Below are 25,845 nucleotides of genomic sequence, written 5' to 3'. Positions count from 1 at the left end.
TGCAGATGGGCCCATGGAGCCCACGGTCCCCCAATGCGCCTGCGCAGAGCACCCCTCCAGCAAGGTGCCGCCGGGATCAGCCCACCACAGGCCACAGCCCCGCAGGAAGGCCTCACCCGAGACTCCAGCCAGCAGAGACAGCCTCTCCGCCTGACCATGGTCATCAGGGATGACAACCAAGGAATTCGATGGCGGTGTGAGCTCCTGGGCTACGTCAGTGAACCCAGCCACAAAGATGGTCTCTAATCTGCTGTCCCCGACAGAGAACCACACACCAACAGCCTGCACTGGCCACTGGATTGAGTCTCAATGGCAATTTTAGAATAGGAGGAAATTGCAAAATTACAACTTTGGTTTTTCTCTCCGTATTTATTACTGCAAAAGGCTACCGGAGAGAGAGGTCAGATTCTAAGTGCAAAGAGACTGTTGGGTGCTGCTTGGTTCTGGTGCGACATGCCTTCCTCTTTGGTCCTAACTCATAAACACTGGCAAACCACGAGCTCACACAGAAGCGGCCTACCCCACTCTGAGGCCACTGCCCAGACCAGCCCCCGCCGGGCCCTGCTGCCCACACCCTCAGGACTCATCAAGGGGCCTTCGCCGCCCACAGATGGACGAAGTTGGGTAAGATGGAGCCGGCTCTCCTGTGGGGAGGGGTTGGGAGAACGGCCCCACTGGAGGTCCTAGGCCCCGGCCCCCCTGGGCTCCCAGCTGTGTCCCCAGTGGGCCACCACCCATCTGATAAACTTGTGCCCCACACCAGCGTCCTACCACGCCGGCCAGGTGAGGGCCTCACTGTCAAGGCCATACGACCAGCGAGCGGGGGTTTTTACAACAGCCGCTGCGGCTCTCAGGGCGCGGAGGACAGCCCGTGAGGCAGCACTGCCGACGCCTCTTCGGAAGCTCTCCACCCCGAACTCCCAGGGCAGCCCTGGCTTTGAGGGGCACCTGGCGTGAGCGGCTGTGGGGGAAAGAGGCTCTGGAGCCCCTCAGCCAAGGGCAGCGCAGCCTTGGGAGCCCCCAGCCTCCTGCATGGGGACAGGGACTCCTCCCCACCTGCTTCCCACCTCCGAGAAAAGCCACCATCCCATCAAGGGACCATGGCTCACAAAACGGAAATTCACCATCCACACGGACAGCAGCCTGCGTCTCCACTGTGCAGCACCCGCAGAGCCACGCTGTCTGTCACTGGTTTGTCCTCTGGGGGCTGCTCTGTCACTGGTCTGTCCTCTGGGGGCTGGCCTGTCACTGGTCTGTCCTCTGGGGGCTGGCCTGTCACTGGTCTGTCCTCTGGGGGCTGGCCTGTCACTGGTCTGTCCTCTTGGGGCTGGTCTGTCACTGGTCTGTCCTCTGGGGGCTGGTCTGTCACTGGTCTGTCCTCTGGGGGCTGGTCTGTCACTGGTCTGTCCTCTGGGGGCTGGTCTGTCACTGGTCTGTCCTCTGGGGGCTGGCCTGTCACTGGTCTGTCCTCTGGGGGCTGGCCTGTCACTGGTCTGTCCTCTGGGGGCTGGCCTGTCACTGGTCTGTCCTCTGGGGGCTGGCCTGTCACTGGTCTGTCCTCTGCGGGCTGGCCTGTCACTGGTCTGTCCTCTTGGGGCTGGCCTGTCACTGGTCTGTCCTCTGGGGGCTGGCCTGTCACTGGTCTGTCCTCTGGGGGCTGGTCTGTCACTGGTCTGTCCTCTGGGGGCTGGTCTGTCACTAGTCTGTCCTCTCGGGGCTGGTCTGTCACTGGTTTGTCCTCGGGGGGCTGGCCTGTGACTTGTTTGTCCTCTCGGGGCTGGCTTGTCACTGGTTTGTCCTCTGGGGACTGGTCTGTCACTGGTCTGTCCTCTGGGGGCTGGTCTGTCACTGGTTTCTCCTTTCAGGGCTGGTTTGTCCTCTCGGGGCTGGTCTGTCACTGGTCTGTCCTCTGGGGGCTGGTCTGTCACTGGTCTGTCCTCTGGGGGCTGGTCTGTCACTGGTCAGTCCTCTGGGGGCTGGTCTGTCACTGGTTTCTCCTTTCAGGGCTGGTTTGTCCTCTGGGGGCTGGTCTGTCACTGGTCTGTCCTCTGGGGGCTGGTCTGTCACTGGTCTGTCCTCTCGGGGCTGTTCTGTCACTGGTCTGTCCTCTGGGGGCTGGTCTGTCACTGGTCTGTCCTCTGGGGGCTGGCCTGTCACTGGTCTGTCCTCTGGGGGCTGGTCTGTCACTGGTCTGTCCTCTGGGGGCTGGTCTGTCACTGGTCAGTCCTCTGGGGGCTGGTCTGTCACTGGTTTCTCCTTTCAGGGCTGGTTTGTCCTCTGGGGGCTGGTCTGTCACTGGTCTGTCCTCTGGGGGCTGGCCTGTCACTGGTCTGTCCTCTGGGGGTTGGTCTGTCACTGGTCTGTCCTCTCGGGGCTGGTCTGTCAATGGTCTGTCCTCTCGGGGCTGGTCTGTCACTGGTCTGTCCTCTGTGGGCTGGTCTGTCACTGGTCTGTCCTCTCGGGGCTGGTCTGTCAATGGTCTGTCCTCTCGGGGCTGGCCTGTGACTGGTCTGTCCTCTCGGGGCTGGTCTGTCACTGGTCTGTCCTCTCGGGGCTGGTCTGTCACTGGTCTGTCCTCTCGGGGCTGGTCTGTCACTGGTCTGTCCTCTCGGGGCTGGTCTGTCACTGGTCTGTCCTCTGGGGGCTGGTCTGTCACTGGTCTGTCCTCTGGGGGCTGGCCTGTCACTGGTCTGTCCTCTGGGGGCTGGTCTGTCACTGGTCTGTCCTCTCGGGGCTGGTCTGTCAATGGTCTGTCCTCTCGGGGCTGGTCTGTCACTGGTCTGTCCTCTGGGGGCTGGTCTGTCCTCTCGGGGCTGGTCTGTCAATGGTCTGTCCTCTCGGGGCTGGCCTGTGACTGGTCTGTCCTCTCGGGGCTGGTCTGTCAATGGTCTGTCCTCTCGGGGCTGGTCTGTCACTGGTCTGTCCTCTCGGGGCTGGTCTGTCACTGGTCTGTCCTCTCGGGGCTGGTCTGTCACTGGTCTGTCCTCTCGGGGCTGGTTTGTTCCAGGGTGTGAGGCTCTCGTCCACTGTGAGCAGCAGGTCATCACTGCCCGTCACCTGTCCTAGGGTGGGCCACCTGTTGTTCAAGTCTTTGCCACACAGAAATTTTCAATTCCTATATAATCAGAGCCATCATCTTCTCCTCTCCCAGCTTTTAGTTCACTCATCACTCAGGACATTCTCCCACATTCAGAGCTTATTCACAATATTCTCAGGATGTTCCTGGTACTTTTATTTTTCACAGTGTAACCTTTAATCTGTAAGGAATTCGGTTTATATGGCGTGAGTTAGGATGTAATTTTTTTCAAGACAGGTAATTAAACCAACTCCATTTTATAAAAATACCTCCCTTTCCCCAGTGAACTAAAACACCATCTTTATCACAAATTAGGTTCCCATATATACTTTGATCTGCTTTTGTATTCTCGCTGATACTTTTTGTCTATTAGGAACCTAAGAATATCCAGCTTAACCTTTAAAAGTGACTGTGTTACTGGAAGATGACACATATCCAGTAAACCCCTGCTTAGCAGGCGGCTCTATCACTCTTGCTATAATCTGTATTATAGATATATTATCTATAGTCACACTTACACACAAAGCAGGCACCCAGCCCCTTTACCTTCTGAATAATTTTTCTGGTTTAACGTCTAGCTACAGCTAATAAGCCAATGTTGAAAATTCCACGTTTATTCTTTAATTTATTGTCATTTAAATTGAAACTCTCCACGGCCTCTGAGAGTGCACAGCTGCCTGATTAACACACAGAACTTGAGGGGAAGTTCTCTGGTCAATCCTGGCTGTTGTCTCCCGAAGCTCTGCCGGGCTCTGTGACTCTCCCGAGGCCTGCAGACGCCTGCTCACTTCGGCTCTTCCTGGCTTCTCTTCCTCCAGGCGCTGTTCCTTTCCCACCACTTCTATTCTTAGCTCCCAGAATTTGAGCCTTTGGCTGGCCTAGACTGTCTGCTTCTCATTTAACCAAGGGCCAATTCACAATTTTCCATGAATTAAAATAAATTGAATTCACAGAAAATCCCCAATCTAATTTCCACCATTACGTCTAAGCAATGAGAAGTCCTTGGAGCCACAGGGACCGTCTGTCAGCCCCTCCCGGCCAGAGCACTGAAGAGGGAGGCAGCTCCTGATGGTGGGTCTGGGGGACCAGGAGGCAGGGAGGGATGGAGTGGGCAGAGATCAGGCCAGGCAGGGAGATGGGGACAAAGGCCGAGAGGGCAGAGAGCAAAGGCAGGGTGGGTCAGGAGGGTGGGGGCACAGGGCAGAGCGAATGTTCCAAACAGCTTGCACGGCGGCCTGAACCAGAAACACAGGACACGATAACCGCTGTGTGTGAAACTAGTGACCGTCAGCTGCAAACATCCAATCTGCCGACCAAGGAAGAGGACCCCAGAGCCTCGTGCACCCGTGCGGCCCCGTGTCTTCCCCACACTCTGCGACTGGCCGATGGACCAGTGGGATCTCACCTCTTAAGACACGACATGAGTCCACCCTCCTGGCCTGCTCTCTGAGTGTCTGCCTCTCACATCACGCCAAGCCTGTGACGCAGCTTCTCTGCACAGACATGTCTGTGCCGCCCAGGTCAGGCTCCTTCTCCCCATGGGGCTGGGCTGCCTTCAACCTGGATGACCACCACGGCCCGGGCAGGTGGCTGAGCCCCTCGGAACTCCTCCAAGAGGTTCCCATGGCAGCGACTGCCCCTCGTGGGCTCCGCTCCCAATTCAAAGGGCGCCTGGCCCGCCACATCCCAACCACCCAGGAAGCAGAGGGCTGCCAGGATCGGAGGACGAGAAGGGCCCGCAAAGGCAGAAGGAGCCGTGGTGCATCTGAGAGGCTCAGTTTACTGCTGTGCTTCCCAGAATGGAGCCAAGCCTGGTTCTCCCCAGCTGGCAGCTTCCACCCAGGGCCCAGCACCCCGCCAAACTGCCCTCCGCTGTCCTCTCAGATCAGGCATGCGCCTCTCACTAAGCCTCAGTTTCTCCGTCAGTAAAACAGGAAAATATTGCCTGAGAAGAGCTTAGCTTGGTTCCCGGCACACTCACGGAGTCAGACTCAGCAACGGCCGTGGTGATCCTTCACTCCCGCACAGCATCCCCGACACGAGCCGGTGTCCCCGGACAGCCCCTGTCGTCTCGGGAGCATCCCTGGGGCCGGATCACGGCAGGGGACACCGAGGGGCAGGCTCGGAGCAGCTGTGGGGCCTGGTCTGGGGGACACACCCTCGCTCCAGGGGCTGGGATCTGCAGGGCTCAGCAATTCCCCCATCACAACAGCTGTGCAGCCTGAGTTATCCTGAACCGCCCTAAAACGTCCCCGTAGTAAATCCTAGTCTTTCCATAAAAATCTGGTTCCATCACAGTGAATACGCGACTGATCAGAGAGGCATCCCAGATATCAGAACGGCAGCAAAGGCACGCATCACTTAATTCAGCTCAGAACTCGGGAAAGGAGGCCGGGCAGCAAGGAGCCAGGAAGACCCGGCCCCTGCGGCGCCACCTCGACTGCTTACTCTGCTGAGAAACTGTCGACCCCTCAGGTCAGGCCATGAGCTCTCAGAACAGCATCTCGGTCACGGATGGTCGGCTTTACTCCAGTCCGGGCCTCTGCTCTGTGGTCGGCTCCGAGCCCCTTTTCTTGGTTCACTTCACATCTCTGCCTTGGTTACAGTCTTCCACTTGGTTCTCTCAACCCCTAGAACCCCATCCGGGCACCTGGCCCCTGTCCACAGCCTCTCTCGTCTCCAGTGTCAGTTCTAAAGCTCATCTCTAGTCTACACCTGCCACGTCTACATACTAACCGCAGACAACCACACTCAGGAGCACGGTAAGACGAACCGGCCTCTATCTGGCACAGCATGGGCAATTCACATCCACGGTCCTGTTCAGGACCTCCCCCAAGTGGACTGGCTGTGCGGACACCAGGTTTCAAGGCCTTCTTCTCCCCAACACACGACTAGTAAACGTCAAAGCTGAGACTGAACCCCAGACGACGGACCTTAAACCCGTGCTCTCAGCACCGCACCAGGGTCTGCACACGCACGTATGAAACTGAGGCCGGCCCTGTTCTCTAACCGCCGTTTACTCCAGCTCCCGCCTCACAAGCAGAGAAGGCGGCAGGCCCCACACACCAGGGAGGGAGGGGTGCTCTCTGGTAAGATCTCCCAGTCTTAACAGGACAGACAGCTTTGAGCACACATGGGTCGTTCTCGTGGAGCGTCCCAGCAGTAGAAACCCCGTACACATGCCCTGTGTCTCAGCCCCACAGACGACGGTGACAGTGCAGTCTTGCCACAGGGAAGGAAGGTCTGGGGGTTTTACCCGCTGTGGGGTCGTGGTTCTTCATATTCTAACTCTGCTTTTCTGTATCCCCCAAATCTTCAGTGGAAATGTTTACTTTTGTACACACTCGCACACACACATACACACACACACACAGCATCCCAAGACTCAAGGCAAAAGTTACTGGCAACATTCAGGGGACGAGAGGAGCAACTGGGCAGGGGATCCTCAGAACAGAAACATGGGGGAGAGGGGAGGGCAGCACAGCAAAGACCCTCCCCATCACATCCCTCACTGCCCTCCTCCTCCTCCTCCCCTCCACCCGGGGGCTTTGAACGTGCGGGCGCGGGAGCCCAGACCCGTGGAATCAGGTCCCCAGTGGGTGGACCAGGCCCGGGTGCTGTCTTAGCGCTCTGCAGGGGATGGCCACATGCAGCAGCTTGAGGACGACTGCCCAGCTGGCCCCCGCGGGCTTCTCCTCTGGGTCCCGGAGCGCGGAGGTACGCACGTGAGCACTACAGAGGGTGCCCGAGTGTGAGTTTCTCCCACCACGAAGTGGTCAGTGGGCTGTGAGGGCCGCAGTGTTAGCCTGTGCCCAGCACAGTGCATGACAACACACCACTGGGTCTTTTAGCCCCCCGCCCCTGAGGGGGTCTGGAGAGGGCCTCAGTGCATAGGACACACTCCTCTGAACTAACAAGCTGACCCCTGGCTCATGCTTGTCTGGGGACCGAGAGTCCACCCTAAAAGAGTGACCATCCAGTGGGACTGATCTGAGAGACTCTGGAGCTAAGACCCTGGACATGGGATGGTCCCAACCTTCCACCGTGAGATTCTCCAAAAGTTGTGGGGCTGACACGTCATCATTCAGGGCAGCTCAAGGTAAAAAAATTAAAACTATAACACAGAACAGCTAATTGCGGATGCCACAAATGGGCTGGTGTCTCTAGGAAAGAAGGCTCTCCCCATACCCCCACGCTCAACAACACCATGAAAAGGCTCGGTGTTTTCAACTACACTCATGACAAGCTCCTTCCAAAATAGCCTCTACCCACACAAGCTGTTCAAAAAACCGCAAATGTAACAGCAGAGTTGGTGACAGCTCAGTGCAAGGTCGGTGATTAGGGCCCTCCCCGATTGCAACTTGAGCAAAATTTGTGCTTCCAGGGGCTGGCCAGGCACCGAGTTCTGGCTGGGGTGACGACGCACAGCACTAGTGACTGCGACCCATGAAAACACTGTACGAGGTCAGAGGAGGGACGGATTCCACCCTACCCTTTAATTCCAAACAACAGGCAGGAACGGGGCTTTTAGTGGAAGAAACAATAGCAAACAGCAGCTACACCCCTTGTGTGGCCACGGATGTGGCACTGACCGCCCTCCCCAGTCAACTCTGACCCCTCCCCACCCCACCTACATCCAAGACTAGGGCAGTCAGGCAGTCCGTATGGCGTGTTGTCAGACCACTGGTGACAGCAAATACGGACAGGGGAACAAACTCTCCATCAACGGGCGTCAGCAGAGAGTCCAGAGGGGGCTCCCGAAAGGGGCTCCTCCCTGAGCTACAGCTGCTGAGCCGGGCCAGCTCCTCACATCTCGCCCCTCGGGAGCTGAAGGAAGCTAGCAGTGGAGGGAGGGTTTTCACCCAGGCAAGTCAGGGCGCCTCTCCCCAGAGCCAGAGCTCAGCACACGTCATGAGGAGCACTTTCCACTGATGATCACGCAGAAAGTGCGGCTGGAGTCTCAGCTCAGCTGTAAGGGAACAGGCTTTAAACCAGGGGCCCCCCAACTCCCGCTGCATGGGAACCCTCAGGAAGCAAAGACCGCCAGGCCCCGTCAGAAGTACAGATTCTATAGGCCTGGGGTGGGGTGAAACATCTGCATCAAACAAGCTCCCAGGTGAGCTGCTGGTGTGGGGACCCCCTTGAGAGCCCCAGGCTGAGGGGGAAGAATTCGAGTAGGGGGTGATGGGCATGCCCGTTCTCCCTGCCGGCTGCAGGTCCCTCCTCTCCCACCTCCAGGTGGGCCCAGCAGCCTCCTCTTCCAGGGGCAGCAGAGGTGAAGGCAGCTCAGGAACAGGCTCAGCTCGCAGTGCAAATGGTTTCAAAGAGGAACCTCAGAGGAAGGAGACCCTGTCCTCAGAGGGGGGTCAGAGGCCAACAAGGTGGGCTGGGACACACAAAGAGACAGGGCAGGTGCCCGGGATGATGCACAGGACAGGGGGCTGGGACAATATACAAGGACGGGGGGACTGGGACGATGCACAAGGATGGGGGACTGGGATGACGCACAAGCAGTGGGGGGCTGGGATGACGCACAAGGACTGTGGAGCTGGGATGATGCGAAAGGACTAGGGGGGCTGGGAAGGGCTCAAGAAGGCACTAAGGCTCAAGGGGAGAGCCAAGCTCTCCTGGGGAAGGCTGACCAGGAGCTGGTAGGCACTAGGAAGCCTTTCCTGACTCGGGGAAGGGGGCTGGGATGGCCCTGGGACAGGCTGAGTGAGCGATACTGGACCCTGAGCCACACCATCTCCAGGACCAAAGGCTGCTCCTCTCTTCCTGCTGTTCACGGGTAGAGCTTCTTCAGTGTGAGTCATCTCCTTCCTAGGACAGTCGCACACGAGGCACCTGGGGCTCGGAGGCCCCCAGCACACCCAACACCCTAGCACCCCAGCAACCGTGGACCGGGTTCTTTCCACACAGCCCCACACATCCTCCAGGCATTCAGCAACAACGACCTGACACAGCACTTGGATGGTGCGTTACGTGTGAGGAGGAACAAAAGGAACATCTGAAACGTAAGGCAGACCCCTAAGCCCATCTGCAACAACCACGTTGCCTCTGATAAACTAAAACAGAGAGAAATGCTAATGAGAAAACCAGATGAGTGGCCCAGATTTCAGGATCATTCAGCAGTTTATAGCAGAGATCTGTTCACATGCAGGATGCTCATTAACTTACTCCACAAACCATTGTCAAGCGTTTACAAGGCACCAAGCAGACGGCGTGTGGGGTCCAGGACCACCGGAAGGAGCCACTCCCTTCCCTCGGCGAGCTGACATCCTCGATATTCCAAAGCCAAACCACAAATTTATCTGCAGAGTTTATAACGAATTTCCTCTTGTCATGTGCTAACTTTCTGTTCTGGATTTCCTGGGGTTTCCTTTATTAGACTTGAGTCCAAAACTATCTTGGAAAGACTCTGGTCATCTGGGCCCCGCACACGTCAGGGGGAGGAGGAGGGAATGAGAGAAGTTACTCAGCAATCACTGAACCAGAAGGGGCCAGGGCAGCGACGTTTCCGGCTCCCGCATCGCGAGGTCCAGACACAACGCCTAGCCATCCGCTTGCTAAACGGTGCATGACGGGCCAGGAACCTCATTCTACATCGGAAAAAACACCACCTTATTCTTGACTGGTCTTTAAACTGCACAGGCCAAAATGAGTGGCTCTTTACGACATACTTGATTTTACTCATAAAACCAGCTTGTTTTTCTTCATTCTTCACTCATCTTTGTTTACTTTTATTTGTTAGTAAAAATTGGACAAGTTTTTAGTAGAAACCTGAGAGTTCATTAAACGTACTCTCTCACACTTGTTTGGCGCTGATTTCCAAGTGTAGGGAGAAGGCAGATGCTCTGAATTGCCAATGCAATGATCCAGAACGCTCAGTCAGTCCTGAGGAGGGAGAAGGGGGCTGAACTAGCTCGAGTCTCCTGCTCGGCTGGTGTCCGTGTGCGGAATACACCCCAGGCCTACGGCCCAGCCCCACAGAGAGTCGGTGCTGCAGGAGGCACAGAGCAAGGCCTCACCAAGTGAAGGCACCTCCCTTGCTGGTGGGCGTCTAGAGACCTTACCTCACTGTGAGAAGTGACAGCTTCCCCAGCATCTCCTGGGCCAGAGGTGCACATGAATGCCTCGCCTCCAAGATGGCCCCACAGCCTGAGCCGGACAGCGACCATAGCCGGCCTGTGCGAGGCTGCTCCGCACACAGAGCCGCACTTGTCCAGTGCCTGTGACGGGGCCTGCGTGCCGAGGGCAGGCTCATCACAAGACGCTTCCTACGGCTTCCAAAATAGCTAGCTGATCATTCATACACACTTCCTGTCATGCGAGCCTGTGCCAAGGAGATAAAACCACGGAGGGATCCAGAAAGAAAGGCAGAGAAGTCAAAACTACACACCAACTTCAGTTGTCACCTAGAGCTCACAGTGTCTGCTGTTTCTCCAGTTTCTTCCGCAACACACGCAGCCTCGTGTGAGTGTTTTTAACTACACTAAATGCTCTGTAACCGGCCCCGAGGTCAGAACACCACAATCTCTTGCTTCTACCGCATGCTGAGGGAAAGCAGAGCCTCCAATTATGTCGCTACAGACACACCTGTTCCTGCAAAACTGCATTTAAACGTAAGATTATGCTTCTTCACTAATATTTTTGAGTCATGAACAGATGCTCAATGAAGAAGCAGGAAGGCTCTCGATGAAGAAAACACACGGGCTCGGACGCGGCCTCCAGCCACGCTGGTGACATCCTGGGGCCCCCTGTAGGGCGACCGATGGAGCAACCAGGAACCCAAGGACTGTGGGGCTGGTAACGCAGCTAAAACCACACAGCCAGGGAGCACGGGGGCCGGACCCCAGGCGCCCACCACCAGCTCATGCCTTCCACGCCAGCCACATCCTCTTGAGGAACCTGCTGGCCTGCAGCCCTTTCAGCTGGTCCTGAAAATATCCCTGGTCACCCACCCGACCCTGCGACCTCGAGCAGGTGCTCACCCTCTCTAGGCCTCACTCTCCTTCCAGGTGTCAATGACACTGAGGCAACGTGTGCTCTGGTCTGCCACTTTACAGACCTAAAGCCACTCGACCCTCTGAACAATCTTATGAAGCAGTTATTACGGTCGTCAGTTTACAGTCACTAAAACTAAGGCAGAGAGAGGTCAAATGACTTGCCGAAGGTCACACAGCATGTCAGTTGCACAGCCGGGAGTGTCAGCAGCAGACTGGCCACTCTGCCCTCAGCCCCGGGTCCTGCCCTTCTCGTCCACCCGCTAGACCATCAGGCGGTGTGTTTGGTCCACACTGCGGGGGTCCTTCCATCCAGTGTGCATGAGATCCATCTGCTCTCCTCCCAAAATGTGACCGGCAGCTCTTCAAAGCCACACTCCTGGGGAGGCAGAGAGCTGGGCAGACACACCTTTGGTTTTCACAGGTGTCCAACACTTTGCCCCAGGCACCCCCACCCCCACCCCAGTGTTGATGTTCTCGGGTGGCGCCCTGTGTACTGTAGAGCACTGTGGCTGTGGCCAAGGGTCTCGGCCCACTAGGTGCCACCCTCCCCGCTCCCAGTGGTGACAAAGGAAAACATCCCCAAACGTGGCCAAATATGCCCTGGGGGCAAAAGCGCCCTGGTTTAAAACCATGGCACTAAAGAAGTTGTGTGTCTGGACACCCTCACTCCCAGGCAACCTGGGGCCCCTGGACTAGACACGCGACGAGCCCAGGATGGTTCCCTCGGAGCCAGACGTGCGGACTGTCGCCTGCCTTCTGCATGTCCAGTCAACTCTCAGGGAAGGAGCAAGGGCGCTAGTCACCCGCAAACAAAAAACTCCAAGAGAAACTCGAGCACCTTCTCCTCCCCGTTCTCTGCTCTGCTCCCTCGGGATCCATGACTCTGAGTCCCGTTACTGACCCGGCAAGCGGGGTGCTGGTGTCCCGGAGAGGCAGGCAGGGACTTCCTGCTGCGCGGCTCCTCAGGGCCAGGAGCCCCGGTTTCTTTGGAAGCCCCAGAGTCAGGAGGACCTTCCAGATGGCCGAGACTGGCTGTCCTCATACTTTGCCCAGGTCAGAGCCTCTCTGACTCAAGTCCTGAATGACTGCTTTACTTTCTGTCCCCACCCACCTGGCCTCACAACAAGGACTCTACAAATTACAGAGGAACCCGAAGAGGAAAAACAGACAAAGGACCAAAATCTGTGAGTCTGTGCACAGCTTGCTGCCTGGAAGACATGCCCACGGCTGTGAGCCCCGCCTGCCCCATCCCTGTCCAACAGGCCCGATTCTACCTGAAGGAGGTCTGAACTCCAAGACACACACGTATATAAACACACGAGAGGTGTCCTGTTATCTAAGAACCCATGCCTGGCCCTCCTCCTGCTTTCCAGGGAAACGTCGCATTTCTGGGACCTCATAAGCCTCCACTGTAAGACAGGCCACTGTGGTCTGGCCCAAGAGAGGGAGACTGATGACCACGGTGGCTAGGCAGGAGCACCCCTCCTCGAGCTGTCAAATGTGGGGACGCTGCGCTTCAGAACAGGTGAAAGGTGCACACCTCGCCTCTGTTCCCAGGAGAACAGGAGAAGCAGGCCAGACCGTCCCTGTCCTCCTCAGCACAAAGCAGAGCTCACATCTCAGACCTGAAAATTCCCTGGTTATGACTATTCCCATGAATACATGACTTTGTCGAGGGGTCTCTGTCTTGTTTATCCTTTGTTGGCAACATCGTGGAAGGCAGGCCTCTCCGGGAAGTCCCCAGTCATGGCTCCCTGGCCCACACGAAGCCCCTGGCAGGGGCGCCAACTTCGTGACACAATCCGGGTGGCCCACGTCAGACCCCTGGGCTGACTTCAGCCAACGCTCGGCCTGCGCAATTCAGAACTGCCACCTAACTGCCCATGAGTGCAGGTTAGCGGGAGAAGAGCTTTGGAAAACTCACTTTCCCCAACTAGGATCTGTAACTGACACATCGAGTCAGACAAACAGCTCTTGCCACCGTCTGTGATGACCCTACAAGTCCTCAGTCCCGCACTGACTTCTGAACGCTGCCCCACCCTCGCTTCCCCCAATCCCACAACTCCTCCCAGGTCAGATGTGTACAAACGCTTCCCAAATCGTTCTGGAATATCTTACTCGGAAGACAATGCCGTCACCACGTTCAGGCCGTGGTGACGCTGAAATCTGGACCAGCTTCCAGAGCACGAGGCGGAGACCATCACCTCCTCTGATGAATGACTGACCCCGCTCGCTGGTACCTGGCCCGCTCTACTGAAAATCAGCAGGTATGTCCTACCTTAAAACCACCCACTTTCTTATATTCACAGAACTGGCGGATTCCAGCGCAGCTCCCAAAAGGAAAGCTGACTGGGCTGGGGAGAGGTCAGCGCATAGAGGGCAGGGGTCCCGGCTCCGAAAGGAAAGCGGAGGAACACAGAAGTAAGTTGTTACCCATCACAGTGCATAATGACCAGGTGAAGAACAGGTAAAAGAGTGTAATTTGGGGACCAGACTCTGCCTGCACCCCGCCCTTCCCCACTGACCACCTTCCTCCCCGTGACCAAACGGTCTGCTTGTCCAGAAGGACATGGGGACAGAGAGAAAGGCTTCCCCAGAGCGAACCCAGTACACTTCACGAAACAAGACAACAGCAACAAGATGCTGAGCAAAACCACAATGACAGTGGCTTGTCTTCCCACATGACCTCTGTGTCCAGTCAGGACAAGTACAGACATTCTCGGTCCAAATGCTGAGAAACTCTCCAAACACTCGACGCAGAGCCGAGGGAGCAGGAAATGACGAACAGAGAAAGGAATTTGCAGATTCCAGATGGACAGAGCCAGCTGGGGGCTCAGGAAGCCGCACGCAGTCCTCCGCCGTCACCTCCGTGACAGTCCAGCTGTAGCCAACCAGGCTCAAGGGCATCGGGTTCCCTCAGGCAAGGCCTCCCCCCGAGGCCGGTGTCTGCGTCTGAAGAGCAGGCAAGTTGGTTCCTAGGGCTCACAGCGAAGCCAGTGCAGACAAGAGCCGTGTGGAACCCCCTCCACGCCCACCATGTCCACGGGCCAGAGGAGCCTCTCCTCATAACCTGCAGCACTGCCCGTCTCAGGATGGCCGTCCCCTCTCGTCACTAGATCCCCAACCCTCTCAACACCAGACCCCGATCTGCCCCAGCCTCCTGTCACAGACTCCGATCCCCCCAACATCCTGTCACCAGACCCCCATCTCCTCAACCTCCTGTCACCAGACCCCCATCCCCCCAACCTCCCGTCACCAGACCCCCATCCCCTCAACCTCCTGTCACCAGATCCCCAATCCCCTAACCTCCTGTCACCAGACCCCCATCCCCCAACCTCCCATCACCAGACCCCCAATCCCCCAACCTCCCGTCACCAGACCCCCATCCCCACAACCTCCCGTCACCAGACCCTCATCCCCCACTAACCCTTCTGTCACCAGACTTTGTTCCCCATTAACCTCCTGTCACCAGACCCCGTTCCCCCACAGGGCGCAGGCTCCTGTGAAGCAGGGCCACCGGTCACTTCTAACTGACCACAGCTCAAGTGCCAATGTTTGCTGTGGTTTCCTCGCCATGTTTTCCCTCTCTGGAACTCTGGGACATTCTCCTGAGCGGCACAGCCCAGCCCGGGGTCCTCGGAGCTGGTCAGACTGGGAATTCCCACCTGAGTGCAGCTAGCTAAAAGAACAGGCAGGAAACAATTAGGGTAAAAAAGCTATGAGAAAAACTCCAGGTTGTGGGACCTAAAAAGTGTAAGATTTCTGATACAAATACAAAATATTAAAAAACAACACAGAAAAAGCTCTCCAGCCTTAGAAAGTGGAAAGGCAGGTGTCCCAGCGGGGCCCCAGGGCATGCCGGGCCACGCACCCTCACGCTCTCAGACTGCAGGCATCCCTACACACACCCATGACCCTGGGGCCAGGCCACGGAGCCACGCGACCCACCGGGTGTCAGCAGGGTGTCTGCAGCCTCCCTGTGTCGGGCACAAGACAAGGATGAAGACTTGCTTGAGAAACAGGAACCATCTTTAAACCCCACACGTCTTACTCTGGCGAACAGGGCAGTTCCTGGCACCATGGATCTCGACCAACAGGAAAGAGTCAGCAGGGGTCTCAGAAACCCCTCTCACACCCCCACACTGGGCACACAGCACGTGCACTGCTACCCGAGACAGGGCCCAGGCCCGCATATGTGCATGGGCGTGCATGTATGCATGTGTGCGCGTGTGCCCATTTGTCTGTGTGTGTGCGTGCGTGTGCCCGTGTCTGTGTGTGTGCATGTGTGCTCGTGTGCCCGTGTGTGTGTGCACGTGCCCGTGTCTGCATGTGTGCCGGTGTGTCTGTGTGTGCGTGTGTGTGCGTGTGCCTGTGTGCGTGTGTGTGTGCGCCTGTGCGTGCTCACGCACACATCCACGTTACAACAAGAGGAGACCTCGTAAGAAAGTAACAACAAATGACTCCCCGGCTCATCAGACCCTCTGCCTGGCTGGTGCAGCTCTGCAGGGAGTCCAAGAACACCAGGCTCCCCCAAAAGCCCGATGGCTCCCGGACATCCTACCATTGGGGGTGTGTGTTTTCCACGTGAACATCATACAGGCAGAGTTTACCACCCTTGAAACTCACCCCTATAAAGTGATAAAATACCCAAGTGTTTGGTCCTAAGTTACAACTGCTAAAGGTGGTCGTCCAGGACAGGCCGAGGGGCCTGCGAGAAGGCTGTGCTTGCCCAGGCGTCTGGAATTCCCCAGCCCAGCCCTCGTCACCAAGGCCGTGGGAAAACCAGCCTGTCACAGCAGCCAGCCCCAGACCTCTGGCCGGGTCCCCTGGGGGCTGCACACTGATGGATTCCTGGATCTCTGCTGATAGCACTGTACCACAGTCTGACCCCAGCCTCGGAAAGCCCCGGTGTAGCTGGGCCAAACCAAGCAGATGCCCAGAGCCTTGGGGGCCTGGGCTGAGCCACCTCTCGAACACCCGAGCTTAAGTGCCCGCTCCACCCGCCTCGCGCCTTCGAGCCTGCCTGGTCCAGGGGCTTTCCTCGTATAAGGCCGTCTGGGCCTGCAGCTGAGCGTGGGTCTCGCCCTATCGAGAGGAAGGGAGGATCAGACAGAAGTCGGAGGGCGGGAGTCCAGAAGAAACAGTGCCACCTCCCCAGGGCAGCCTGCAGGCTGTCCACACGGCCGGCCTATTTGAGGCACAGTCTCAGTGAGGCTGCTCAGGCATTCCAGGCAGCTCTAGACACTGCAGGGAAGTGGGTCGGCTCTGAGCCCCCAGCTGCCCTGGTCTCTCCAGGACCACAGGTTCACACAAGGGTGTCGCTCTGCTGCGTAAGTCCAATCAACGGTCATTCAAAGATTCCCTAAGAAGGAGAAGGCCTCGGTGCGAGCTAGTTGTCTCTTGTCGAGGAAGGGGTTTGACAACACACCCAGGGAGGTTGTTCCTCGCTGACCACACACGCACCCAGACTTGGTGACCACAGTTCATCACAGGACAACTTAGGCAGTCACAAATGCTCTTGCTGTGTGAAAGAGAGACCACAGGAGCTAAATGGAAAATGAAATCTTTTTCCTCAGAAGAAGAAAACACAACACAAAGCTAAGAAGGAGGTCTCGGGGCAGGTGGAACATCCTCCACTCTGTGACTGCTCGGCTGTGGGGGTCCTGGGGTCACTCTGTGTGGCCTCATAACGGACATAACAAGGTGGGAGAGAAACCACCTGACAAACGCCAGAGACAACTGGCCGCATGCAGACCCGCTGCAGCTCTGGAACCATGGAGCCCAAAACAAGGCTCCAGAAGACATACCAACCGTCAGCCTCAGCTCTATCCATGGCCCAGAGAACCAGAGCTGGGCCCAGGCCTGGGGTTCCCACCAGACCCACGGCCAGCAAAGGGGAAGGCGGTTCTCAGGAGAGGCTGGCGGCCTGGGCCTGGGCCTGGTGCTGAAGGAGGCACCACGGGCTCTGTGCTGGGAGCAGAAAGCGTGGCTGCCTCGGTGCACAGGGGCTGTGTCGGGGCCAACGCGAGTCACGTCTCCAGGCTCCGAGCCACCCGACTCTAAGGACAACGTGGGGCCTCCTTTGGACTTTATACCCTTGGCAACTGGCGGCCAAGACAGAACGATTCTTCACATTTTGGAAATTATTCAGGTAACAGGTACAGAAACGATATGAAGAGGAAAAAACAGGAATGAGAGTCATTCCTAGATGACTTAGGAGTGAAGGGCACTGTCCTGGGTCTAGAAACGGTTCTGATTTACCTCGACCCCAGGTGCAGCTTCCCACCTCCCGCAGCCCTCCTCCGAGGGGCATGCTGCACCGTACGCGCTCCAGATGTCGGAGCCGCAGCATGGGATTCAAGCTCACTCAAACACTGAACCTAAGGAGGCCACGCCTCAGGACAGGTAAGTTCTCGACCCCAGATCCAGCCCTGCAGGCAGAACACCCGCAGAACACCCACAGAACATGGAATCACGATCTTTGACCCTACAGTCACCTTGCTGGCCCACCACTTCCAGCACAGATAAAATGCGCACTCGAACCAGAAGCCCCCAGACACTGATGCCCCCGGGGCTTGAGTCTGACCTAATGGCCCTCGTGTGAGAACACTGCCTCGGTTCCAGCTCTTGGAGCCAGCTGGGAAGCTCCTTTCTTCTTTCTGAGGATGATCGCAGGACTGGCATTTATACCAAAGTTTGCATGTGTTAACTGTTAATTCTGGAGTGGCCCCACACGTGAGGAGCAGCTCCCGGTCACCTGCTGTGGATGACGTGACTATAAGTCCCTTCGTCCGAGTCAGTTTCCTGAACACAGCGGCTGCAGCGCCAACCTCGCTCCTCGAGTCAGCTGTTCATGCCCCTCTCTCGAGCCAGCCGGCACCCTCCGCAATGCAGTGTCACCCACTCAGTTCTGGACTCAGACAGCAGCCGGCTGGTCCTGCGAAGAGCGACCCTTCTGCCCTCTGGTAAATTACCTTATCTTTCTGGGCCTCGGTATCCTCTACAGAATGCTCTTTCCATTTTTAACATTGTTGTGGTTTTTAAACCCTTCATTTCCCTGTCCATGCACATAACTTCAAACGCGTGCATTAGAGCAATGTCCCTGCTTTTTCAAAACAGACCTTTTATTTCTTCCTTGCCTCCCTCTTCCTGCAGAAGCGTTTCCACGGGTCCCACCGCAGGGTCCCACCGAGAGACTGCACGTGTTATCTGGGCTTTCTTGTTCTTTCTTGTTCTTTCTTGTTCTGAAAGTTCTTTCAGAGAGACACTTTCTGCCTGCTGCTTTTCATTCTAGTCCTGCCCCGTGGAACTTCCTGCTCGTCACACAGCCTGGCCTGGCTCGCACTCTGGGAAAGCTGCAGAGTTTTCCACATCATAGAATCTCCCTTTCAACCAGCATTTACTTTGCTTCCACTTTCTGCTGTTGGTTCACCTAACCGCTGACTGTGGTGGGCCGCATGAATGCTCCTGGACACCACCACCTGCTGGTCACAGCGGGACATTCGGTGATGCTGCCAGCTCCTCCTTCCTGTGCTGGGCCCAGACCCCGACTTTGACGTGGGGACGCAGACTGCACAACCAGCGAGGACCCCCTCTCAAGCACCATGACCTTATATCTGCTCTCTCACCCCGGACCTTCCAGGGCTGACGAGCGCCTGCAGGACACAACATCCGCGTCCCCACAAGGCCGGCCTACAAACCCCACTCTGCCCACCCAGGGGCCAGAGGCCCATCGGCACATCGCACTGGCCGCTCCAGCCAACCATCGCTGTGCCCCAGCTGCGTCTACTGCCCAGCTCTGCACCACACAATGACTCCCCGACTTCTGGAAACACTTCATGGCAGGTTTGAGGACGCCTTTCCTTTCCTGACCTTGCCCCGTGCCTGCGTGCATATGGAGGGGCTGCTCCCTCTTAGCCGGAATGCTCATTCGATACAAGATGAACCCAGCAAATGGCTTCAAACGGCACTCACAGTGACAGGTCCGCCCGAGAGATTTCCTCACACAAGCTCACGGAGCTCCACAAGAACTCTCCACTCCGACAAACAAGGAAACTGAGGCAGAGCGGGCTTAGCAGACATGTCTAAAGTTGCGGAGTGAGCGAGAAACATTGGGGATTCATCTGGGACTCCCCCAGTGAGTCTACCTCCTCTCCTCGCTGGCCCCCAGGGGCTCTGGTCCCTACAGCAGCCATGGCAACCTGCACCCACCTCCACGGTCGCTCAGAGGGAGGGCGCACCCTCCACTTCAAGTGTGACCTCAAACCTCACTTCTCAGTGAGCTCACTTCTCAGTGGGCAGCTCCCACTCCCACTGTTTCCAGCGAACACATCCGTGACTAATCGTGACACCCCCATGTTGATTCCCCGGACACCTTCAGAAAGGTGTGAGCATTTACACACGCAAATGCCTCCTTAGCCTCAGAGAAGCAAATCTAAATGTTTTCTAGCAAATGCTATATTCCAGACAAGAGACTGTCCACGGGGCCACCACAGGAGCCGTGTCCCGAAGTGCCCGGGGCCGAGTGGGGTGCCAGCGGCCCTGCTCGAGGAATCACCTCCGGATTTCTGTATTCTGTTCAAGATCACATCTTCCCGATTTCTCTCCTCTCCAGCTTCTCCTCCTTGGTCAGCGACTGCCACACCTCAGAGCATCCAGGCCGGCACCCCCGCTGTCCACCCACAGGAGTCAGCGGCCCCCTTCCCTCTCCTCAGAACGCTGACCGCCTCCTGTCCCTAAGAGGCGCCACTTCTCTCTTCCCAGCCCTCTGCTATCCCCCACCATTCAAACCTCAGGTCATGGAGAGAGGAAAGACAGTACTAAGTGCTGAGGACAGGACGGGTGGCGGTGCTGGGCCGCTGGGCCACAGGCCGGGCCACACTGGCAGGTTCCTTAAGTTCTCTGGGTCTCCCTTCCTCAACGTCAGTGTCATGGAGCAGTGAGGATCTGAATTAAACGAAGTCTGCATCCCTCTCACCCTCACGTGCACAGCAGAGCCACCCCCTTCCCAGGAAAACCTGGAGCCATGGGCTGAGATCCCTGCTGGCCCCGGAGCTGCGGCTCCCCAGGCTCTCACATTAGTCCTCAGGGGTTAAAAATAGCACAGGCAGCCAGCTGAGCTCGGTTAATAGAATATCCCAGTTAATTTTAGCATCAGAGAGCTCAAGAGACTATAAAATCTTTGATGCCAAGACCCGTGGGTGGCCAGCACAGCCCCACCTTACACTGTCACACACACACTTAGCTAATGTCACTGATGTCACTCCTTAAATTCACAAAATGTTTTCTGTAATGGAGAAAACGACTCCTCCTTAGCCTGTGAAGACTCTACTCCTCACAACAACCATTCTAACGTATTCAGCAGGACCACCACTTCATCTGATCCTCACAGGACCGTGTCGGGCACACGCCTGCTTCCCCTGGAGGAAATGGTGTTAAATATCACACTTCTAGCAGATCAGACCTAGAGCCCTGTGGCCCCCTCCCCTTACACCAGGCCCCCTCCCCACCAGCCACAAGGCCAGGGGAGATGCAGACCAGGGGCCTCAGCCACCATTCCCTGTGCTCATCTCAGCTGCACCTGCCTGAGGGACCTCCTGTTGCTGGCGGGACTATGTGCGCGCCCAGATGGAGGGAGGGAGAGCGGGGGCAGGCCGCCTGGGCCCGGCCTGCGGGACAGGAGGGACCATCAGCTCCGATGTGCTGTGGGCGGCCCAGCCTGCCTCCGCCCTTCTTGGTGGACCAGCTCTAACCTTACAGAGAAGGACCACAAGAGCGTGCTCAGAGCTCAGTGGAGCACCAGGGGGGCCGCACCGGACCCAAGGACAGGGAAGGGAGACAGAACAGGGAACCAGGTGGAGCCCGCCTCACAGGCGACACACACGCCAACACCCCAAGCAGCTCCAAACTGCTGAGGGTGCCCCCTCAGACCCGACGATGGAAACATTAACCGAGCAGGAGGGCTCCTCTCACTCTGGAGAGCAAGGCAAGGATTGTTTTTCTTTAGCTTGAGAGAAACCCCCTTGTATACTGCTCTTAATTGAACACATTTATGAACACGAGATGACACTTTTAAAGACTATTAATACTAACTATTACGGAAAAGGAAAATATCACTAGAAGTGAAGCTACATCACGATGCCCAAGGAGCGTCGTGTCCACAGCGACACGCCCCGAAGGAGCGTCTTGCAGTGGGCCATTCTCCCAGGCGCACCCCTTCCTGCCACAGCCCTGAGTCATGGAAAGTCGAGCACACTTCCTCAAAGCAGCCGCCTCATGGGAAGCGCGCTCAGTCTCACATGGCGCGAGAAACAGGTGTCGACAGACGGTGTCTACAATTTTTAAGGGTACAGAAGAACTACCCAAGATAACTCCGCAAGGTTGAAGTGGGGGAAGCAACAGGTTCTTCAAGATGAGGACTCAAAACAGCTACAACAGAAACACCTTACTTTCACTTGGCACGTTCTTATGTATTATCTCATTTGCAAAAAGTGGAAGGAAAAAGAAAGGGGAAGAGGAACAAAAGGAAGAGATTCTTCCCATTTTCCCAGCGTGAGCCTCTCAATCAGACCACGTACCATCACATGTCTCAAAACTATTTAAGAACTAAAAGGTCAAGACCCCACACCTAAAAACCTGTTCATCCCCCCAAAAATGTTCCGCCTTTTTCCTTAGCACCAGGAGCACTGATGTTGCTTACTGGTATAGCTGCAGGGAGAATTTTTCCTTTTGTCTTTTTCTGGGAGTGAGGGGGCGGGTGTCAACATAAGCCTGAACAGCGCCGTCTTGTAAGCTCCCACCGGATGCAGCAGACAACAATGGCCTACATTCTGCAAACGGAAAAATGAGGCTATGAAAGGGGACGATACTCGCCCTGGGTCACCCCGCAGGCCAACAGCAGACACAGGGCATGCAGCCAGCTAGCCTGGAGTCGAGGCTCAGAGATGAATGGACGGCCGGGCCAGCATCTCCCAAACAAGGAGAGGCAAGTGTGCGTGTGACCGGGTGTGTGTGTGATCCACGTACGTCTGCCCTGCCTCCCAATCAACGACATGCCTTCAAGACCAGGGCATGCAGGCAAGTCAGAGCCGAGACTGGAGGACTAAGGGGAAAAATGGAGAGCTCAGTGCACCCCCTATCACGCTCGGGATCCTTCTCATCCCGTCTACTAACAGGTTTCCCTCAACAAGACTAAGCCCAAACCAGCCCACGCACAGCTCACCTGCGGGGTCTCCACATCAGGCTCTAACTCGGCAGCGCGGCTTAGACCATTTCTGTGCTCCGACGCAGGAGGATGGCCTGCCCTCTGCGTGTAGCCCTTGCTCCCTGCACGCCCCCAGCTACAGCGGCCCAGCACTGCAGGTGGAGACCCTCGGAGAGGAGAGAAAGCAGGGGCTTCTCAGAGCCAAAACAACGTCCATGGAGTTGGCTGGCTGGTGCACGGCATTTCTGCCCGTCCTCTCTGCTCCAGCCCCCATACACGGGGGTGCTGCAAAGGTTCTGACCCCGGGTCCCCACGTGGGGTTAGAGATGGCAGATGTTGTTCTGGTCACTGCCCCAATCCTCAGCTGAGCCGGGCATTCTCTCGCTTATTTAAAGAGCACAAAAGAGACACCTAACCAAGCAGCACCTTCCAACTCCCTTCCTTCCACACCAGGCCCCTCCCTGTTGGGGTCCAGAATCCGCTGAGAGCATGCACTGGCAGGCTAGTGGAGCTGCTCTCCTGGACCTTCGGGTGTCTCCTCACCCTCCGCTCTCACGCACTATGCCGTCTGGAAAGAAATCAACCCCCTCTGCTAACATACCATGTTCCAGAACCTCCTCAGTCGAGTCTGAGGCCAGCTGTGCCGGCCTGAACCACACAGTCCACAGACTCACCCCTGCCCGCTGCCCCCGGAAGCCTGGCACAGTCCCCCACAGCCACACCCCCAAACCCCCTCCTGCTCCCCTTGGTGAAGGAAGCACCTCGAATCCTCGGGGTGACTGACCCAGGATCGGCTGAGGGGTCATGGCTGAGGGGCCCTGACAGAGCCACCTCCCCGGCCAGTGCTTCAGGCGGAGTATGATGTGGGCGCTCGGCATGAAAGTGACAGCAGAGTTCAACCAATAAACAGGAGGAACCCTCTCCGCAGACTCCTCAGGCTGAAGGGCTGCCACATCCTGTCCGCAGGGCTGCTGAGCCAAATATCAGCAGCGCCTCAGTGATGATCCATAAACCAAAATAAAGCAGACAGGAAACAACGCGCTGACTGGGGGGAGCTGGAATTCCTCGGGCAGCGAGTGCAGTCGACAACTGACACTCAGTGACTGGGTGCCTGGCTCCGTTCCGCGGCCTCTCCACACGGGAATGGAAGGGAATTTGGAGCACCCCTGGGGACAGGCGTTCAGCGGGCAAGAGGGACCCTGAGGGCGGGCGACACTCCGGGTCCTTAGAAGCCCTCTCCCCCGGCACATTTACGGCCCTGATGTGCAAGAGTCACTGCAAGCACTCATCTTGTTTGGGGGGGACTTGCACATCACCCTCCCAAGACAAAACATAACTGGCAAAAGGCAAACCTCTCCAGATGAACCCAGAATGTCCCCACAGAGCCTTCCAGCCCACTCCAGAATCTGCATCACATTTCTCTCCCCGACTCTCACCCAGTGAGAAAGACAGGATCCTCTGCCTGAATGGCAGGCCCTGGTGGCCAGAAGCTCCTTGCCAGTTCTCAATGGAAAGGGGGGAGGAGGCGCCTCCAGTATCTCCCCGCCCTGAGGGAGCCCTGGGCCAGAGCACATTCACACACAGACATGAGCACACACAAACACACACATGCACACACATCAACCTACACAGATGTGTGCACACACAGACACCAGCCAGGGGCCCACTGGCCCCATATCCCTGGGGAACACGTGGAAGAGCTTACATTTACTCAGGACAGCAAGCTTCTGGGTATTTCTGGGTGCAGCAGCTGGGGTAAGACGCGGCACCCTGAGGTCGGTGCCTTTCGCACCTGAAATGCACTATCCAGAGTCCCCACGGGCGCGCACGCACTCACGCACACACAGGCACACGCTCCTAGCGGGACCCGACCGCGTCCGGCACCGCACTGCCCCCCTCCTCCCCGGTGCAGGCGACCCCACCCCGACCGGCCTCCAGGGACCCAGGGACGCTCGCGGCGCAGAGGAGGCGCGGGGAGCCCGGTTCTGCCCAGCCCCTAACCGGGGGACGTGGGGAGGGATCGAGGGGGAGGTCCGGGGACGGGGGGAGATGGGGAGAGGTCGCGGCGAGAGGACCGCCGTCCCCAAGGAGAGGTGGTGAGGGGTCGAGGGGGCGGACTGCTGTCGGGAGTGGGGGGAGATGGGGAGGGGTCGAGGAGAAGGGCAGGCGTCCCCAGGGGGAGGTGGGGGAGGGCAAGGGTCGAAAGGGAGGACCGCCGTCCCCGGGGGTGGAGGTGGGGAGGGGTCAAGGGGAGGATCGCCGTCCCTGGGGAGGGGTCGAGAGGGAGGTCTGGCGTCCCCAGGGTGGGGGGAGATGGGGAGGGGTCGAGGGGGGAGGACTGGCGTCCCCGGGGTGGGTAGGGAGATGGGGAGGGGTCGAGGAGGAGGACCGCCGTCCCCAGGGGGAGATGGGGAGGGTCGCGGCGGGAGTGCGCAGGGCAGGAGGCGCCCAGCTCTGGGGTCGGGGGCAGGGCGCCCGCCGCGAGCCCCCATAAGGACCCGCCCGCGGCCCCGGCGCTCACCGATCTTGATCCTCACGCTCTGGAACACTCGGAGCCCCTCTTCCTCCACCGCCATGCTTGCCCGGAACTGGCGCTGAGCCCCGCGAGCAGCCCGAGCCCAGCCGCCGCGCTCCCGGCTCTGCGTCCGACCCCGCGCCGGGCCCGCGGCGCCCCGCCCCCGGCTCCGCCCACGTTCCCGCCCATTGGCCAAAGGCGGGGGCGGGGGCGGGTCGGCTCCGCCCACTGCCTTGCCCCGCTCCCGATGGGCCGAGGCCCACAGAGGGGCGGGGTCTGGGCGGTTCCTCCCACAGCAAATCCCAAATGCCCATTGGCTGAGGGCTAGGAGGCGGGAGCGAGGCAGCTACGCCCACAGCTCAACTCCAGCTTCCCATTGGCCGAGGCCCAGAGAGGGGCGGGGTCAGTGGCAGAGGAAGGATCTGCAGGGACCCCGCGAGGAGCGGCTAGCCGCGCAGAGGAGACCCGGAGAGGGGCGTAGGGTGGGGGACTGAACTGGGGGCACGGAGAGGACCTGGGGGGGGGGGCTGGGGGGGGGCGGGGGGGTGCGGGGGGGCCGGGGAGTGGGCGGGGTGGGCCTGGCGGGAGGGACGGGGCGGGGGGCACGGGGAGGGGACCTGTGGGGGGAGGGAGGGACCGGGTGGGGGAGTAGCACGAGGGGTACTGAGCAAGAGGGACCCGAGGGGACCCGGCGGGGGGCGCCGGGAGCTACTGAGCAGGGGAGACTGGCGGGGGGAAGGGGCGGTGCGGGGAGGGGACCGGCCTGGCCCACGAGGGTGGCCTGAGCGTCGGTCCTGGCACCCAAGACCCTGCTGTCCCGTGTTGCTGACCGGTCGACTCGGGCGGGGTCTCGGGATGGGGGCGGCCCGTGCCCCCTCCACTCCCTTCTTTTTCTTATACTGCGAGGCTCTGTATGATTAACTCGGTTTTGAGGTTTAAAACTAGCACATGCACGCGGTTTTAAGAAACTTACACACGAAGGTATCCAAGGAAAAGGATCCCCTGGCCCGACTCAGCCCACAGAGTGGTCCAGAGAGGGCCAGCT

At 58.0% G+C, this 25,845-nt stretch overlaps 1 protein-coding gene across 2 annotated transcripts in view; it reads right to left on the bottom strand.

Annotated features, from left to right (window-relative positions):
• RASA3 (RAS p21 protein activator 3) overlaps positions 1-24,934 on the bottom strand; it is a 140,173-nt gene extending 115,239 nt beyond the window's left edge. The window contains exon 1 of one of the 2 annotated variants that reach the window (XM_087435788.1): positions 24,807-24,934. In XM_087435788.1, the coding sequence (XP_087291914.1) occupies positions 24,807-24,861 (55 nt within the window). In that variant the 5' untranslated portion in view covers positions 24,862-24,934. The remainder of the gene's footprint in view (positions 1-24,806) is intronic. The other variant, XM_087435790.1, reaches the window with a different exon arrangement.
• Between the last annotated feature and the right edge of the window lie 911 nt (positions 24,935-25,845).

The sequence above is a fragment of the Ceratotherium simum genome, chromosome 10 (assembly GCF_057802395.1).
Source record: "Ceratotherium simum simum isolate JZ-2026a chromosome 10, ASM5780239v1, whole genome shotgun sequence".
NCBI lineage: Eukaryota > Metazoa > Chordata > Mammalia > Perissodactyla > Rhinocerotidae > Ceratotherium > Ceratotherium simum.
This window is presented reverse-complemented; position numbering and strand designations above follow the sequence as displayed.